The 4,192-nt window shown below is 37.1% G+C and overlaps 1 protein-coding gene across 1 annotated transcript in view; it reads right to left on the bottom strand.

The window, feature by feature from the left end:
* The window catches only part of LOC105626328 (Down syndrome cell adhesion molecule-like protein Dscam2), an 89,440-nt gene that overhangs the window by 43,977 nt on the left and 41,271 nt on the right, over positions 1-4,192 (bottom strand). Inside the window, exon 6 of the mRNA XM_012207630.1 lies at positions 2,483-2,732. Coding sequence (XP_012063020.1) covers positions 2,483-2,732 — 250 coding nt within the window. The remainder of the gene's footprint in view (positions 1-2,482; positions 2,733-4,192) is intronic.

The following is a 4,192-nucleotide window of genomic DNA, read 5'->3' as shown; positions in this document are numbered from 1 at the left end:
TGTGTGTGTGTGTGTGTGTGTGTGTGTGTGTGTGTGTGTGTGTGTGTGTGTGTGTGTGTGTGTGTGTGTGTGTGTGTGTGTGTGTGTGTATATAAACATTAAATTATAAATAGAATATTATATATAATACATATCTAATTTATAATTTATTGAATACAAGTATAAAAACAGTCTGATTGGACGGATTGTTCGTTAATGTACTACTTATTGAGCGTTGAAAAAAGTCACGAAGGAAATTGAAGAAACGTTAATATATCCCTTCAAAATCCTTTGTCTAGATAACTACATAAAAATAAGATAGTCTATTTAAAATAAAAAATTTACAATTCGTTGAAGAAGTTTTGAAACATCTTCCTTCAACCTTTCTCACCTCTTTAACATTTAAGTAGTAATACATAAAAAGTTTCGAGTGTAAGCGAATAAAAGATCTTCGAGAATTGTCGGGGGTGACTTTTTTACATTTTTAAATATGCTACAAATTCTTGATTCTACACTTCCTCCAAATATCCGCGATCGGCTTTTTATCAAATGTCTTCATTTATAATCTTTTTAATCCAAAGGAGTCAGAGACGGCAGGAACTAATGTGAAGGTCCAAAAGCTCACATTCGTTCTCGCTCGCTTCGTGTACGCAGGCATTTTAAGACGGTTGAGAAAGCGACAGCGGTCGTTTAAGGTAATGGATTATGTCGCGCGAAAACGCCGTTCGTCGTCTTAGCCGTTTTAAAGCCGACAACGACGACGACGACGACGACGGAATATTCGTCCAGTCGCCATTCGTCTCTGCTCGCGCGTCTTCGTTCGCACGTGATACTCCTCTTTTCACCGACCATCCTCTTTCCATTCTTTCTCTGGCCGACCAACCCTCTGACTAAGACAAATGGCACGTATTTATTTCTCGGCACGTTGGCTAGTGGATTTCTCCTTTCTCCATTATGCATCGTCCTCGTTAAGCATTTCTCCGCTTTTTCTTTCCCTTTCATTCCCCTTTTTGTCCCAGAGTTCGCCCAACCGCGTTTCTTCGTTCACCCAGTCAATCTCTGGCCATGGTTGAGTTCTCCTAGTTCGCGGCCTTATTTTCCTTCATTGATCTGTATGTGAATGTACCGGCATAATACGTCGATTCACAAGAACGTTTGAGCTTCCGGAACAATTGACTCGCTGTGGCAATTGCACCTATTGAGAACTTTGTTCTAACAACGAAACGGAGTAAGAGACGATATACGTCTTTCGAAAATCTCTGCCTCTAACTACTTCTGTAGGTATCAACTTGAACGACAGTTTTGGGATTTAATTTGTGAAATTTTCCTAATTAAAAAAAATAATATTCTTTTCGCACGCGTAATAATTATTAAATGACATAAAAAAGTAAAAGAAACTTTAATTAATAATTTGTTTAGCTGCGATTACTTTAACATAAATTGACTAATTATTTCTTTCCGTGCTTCTCATCATATTTACACATAATTAAATATAATAGTTCGATGCGCCATGAATGAACGTCGTGCATAATTAAAAATATGTCGCCATTTAGCAACGTAATAAGACGGGCTTCCGAGCTGTATCTCTATGTATTCAACGGAGCTATATTTTTCAGAACAGGCAGTAGAAGCTGCAAAAAGTTGCAAAAAGAGGAAGAAAGGAGACAAAACTTTGGCAATAGAGTCTTCCATCGTCGGTGATGTACCGTTAATAGCCTTAATTTAGCCTTATTATTTCCTGAAGAGAACTTTCATAAAACTTTGGCAAAGTTGCGCGGTAGTTCGCTTGCATTCACACTAATCCATCTCGACTCTCTCACGTGTAATATTTTAAATACACTCGCTACAATATCGCGCCAACAATATCTCGAGAATCTCCCGACTTCCATTTTTCAAACAGAAAGCAGAGATTAGAAGATTATTGAAAGAAAAATGTAAACAATTGAATCGTATCTATGTATTCTCTAAATCTCGTAAAGTGAAATCTCATTCGAAGAAGTCTTGAAAAAAGAGTGAAAATACGGTCACTCTTGTTCAAGAATGGCAGATTTTTTTACTCTTTTTAGAGTGAGATTTACTCCAAAGGAGTGAAATCTCATTCTGAAAGAGTAAATCTCACTTTAAAAAGAATGAAAATCTACCATTCTTGAATAAGAGTGATCGTATTTTCAAGACAGGCTAAATTTTCAATTTCTTTGAGATTTCACTCTCCGAGATTTAGAGAGTATACAACCAAAATATCTAGCAAATTATTATAATAACATTATTATAATAATATTTGAAGTTTATAAGTTTTATTTAGTAAAAATTGTATAAGTAATCATAAGTACTAAGTTTATCATACTTTACCTTGCAACTAATGATAATTTAATTTATTGCAGTCCATATTTTTTATGCTGCTATGTGTTCGATGTGAATTACAATCTAATGAAGGACTGTACTAATTTTTAATATTACACGACAATCGAAAGACATGGAGGACGGAATAGTGAATCGAACTTACCTCCTAAACGTAATTCGGCTGTAGCTTGCACCATCTCGTAATCGTTTTTGGCGAAGCATTGATACATTCCTTTGTCGTCTCTCACGATGGAAGAGATACGCAAGATCGAGCCGTCATTACCCGTGACTTTGCTCCTACCCGACGATCCTTCCCGCACAGGAAGACCGTCTTTCGCCCACGAAATCACCGGATGTGGCTGACCGGTGACGGAGCACTGAAATTCCGCGTCCTTCCCTAGATCCACCGTCACCTAGAGTCCACATAAAAACATATATATATGTACAGTGCGACGAAATGTAATACATATAATATTTGATTAAAATCTCTGCGGTACAACAAGAAATATGATACTGAGAATGTAATATAATATTTACGATTTAGAATTCGTTATACGTATTATATGTATATTGCACATGTACGTATAATATTAAATGTGCTGACGACATTGTAAATTAAATTTAAATTAACATTAAATCACATTTCATTATACGAATTTGCGATTTGCAAAGTTTAACTTTCGAAAATGAAATCACAAAACCTGTACAAGAAACATAGATTTAGTTTGCATATTCTAAATTCTGCGGTAGGATGAAACAAGTTTTAATAATCAATTATTCAATTGTCATACAATTAAAAAATCAACGCGAATACGATTTCAACGTGGATTCGCGCAATTTCGGTTTATCGAAATATAATATGTACGTGCCGATGAGGAGAACACGAGGACACGGTCGTCGTATATTGAATTAGAAATTGGACGAACGCGTTCGTACAATTAACCCAAGTGGCCCAATGGAATTTCCAATCTCGCATTCGAAAAGCTAATTTAATCACGCGCCCTTTGACCGTCGCGCTCGTCTCCTTTAAAAGTATATCAACGTAATTGAGATGCAAATTAATGAAAATTCTAACTTTATCGGCTTTTGAGCAGTGAACAAATTTTGTTTCCAATTTAGAAATAATATAGCTTACAAAATTGAAGAATGTATTTTACTCTTCAATATTCCGTCAAGTTTTTCAACATAATTAAAAAATCCATCGTTTACATAAAATAATCTTCTCATATCTCATTCTATTTTATCGTATCGTATATTATTTAAAATATAATGTATTTATATAAAAATATTCCAATATTATATTCAAGCTGCAGCTGATCCTGTTGGCAACCGATATTAATCGACTAATATTAATCTTGATAACGATTGCTCGGAATCGATCTCGGAAGCGTTCTACGTTTAATTGAAGTCTTCTCAGAACGGGTAGATGATGAGACCGTGTACCGTCAGACAAGGATACGCGCTAGGAATTCGCAGAATAATATAGGGTGATCCATTAAATCGGCCTCCCATCGGAATTTCCATATCCATCTTGAGCCGCTTAACTTGGCGGCGATCGAACGTGGATGGGATCCTTTGATCCGAAGTAGAATCGGTCTTGCGCATTATTAAGGATGCTCGTTTGCTCCGAGGGAACAGAAGAGAGAGAGGGCGGGGAGAGAGAGAGAGAGAGAGAGAGAGAGAGAGAGAGAGAGAGAGAGAGAGAGAGAGAGAGTAGAAGAAGAAAGGAAGGAAGGAAGGGAAGGGAAGGGAAGGAACGGAAGGAGGACGGACGACGACGACGACGTACGTACGTTACGTAGTTACGTACGGTCGGTCGGTACGTACGTACGTTACGGTACGGTACGGTACGGTCGGTACGTACGTACGTACG

This window comes from Atta cephalotes (genome assembly GCF_000143395.1).
Source record: "Atta cephalotes unplaced genomic scaffold scaffold00005, whole genome shotgun sequence".
NCBI classification, from domain to species: Eukaryota; Metazoa; Arthropoda; class Insecta; order Hymenoptera; family Formicidae; genus Atta; species Atta cephalotes.
The sequence above is the reverse complement of the archived record's forward strand: the minus strand, read 5'-3'. Positions and strand labels throughout refer to the sequence as shown.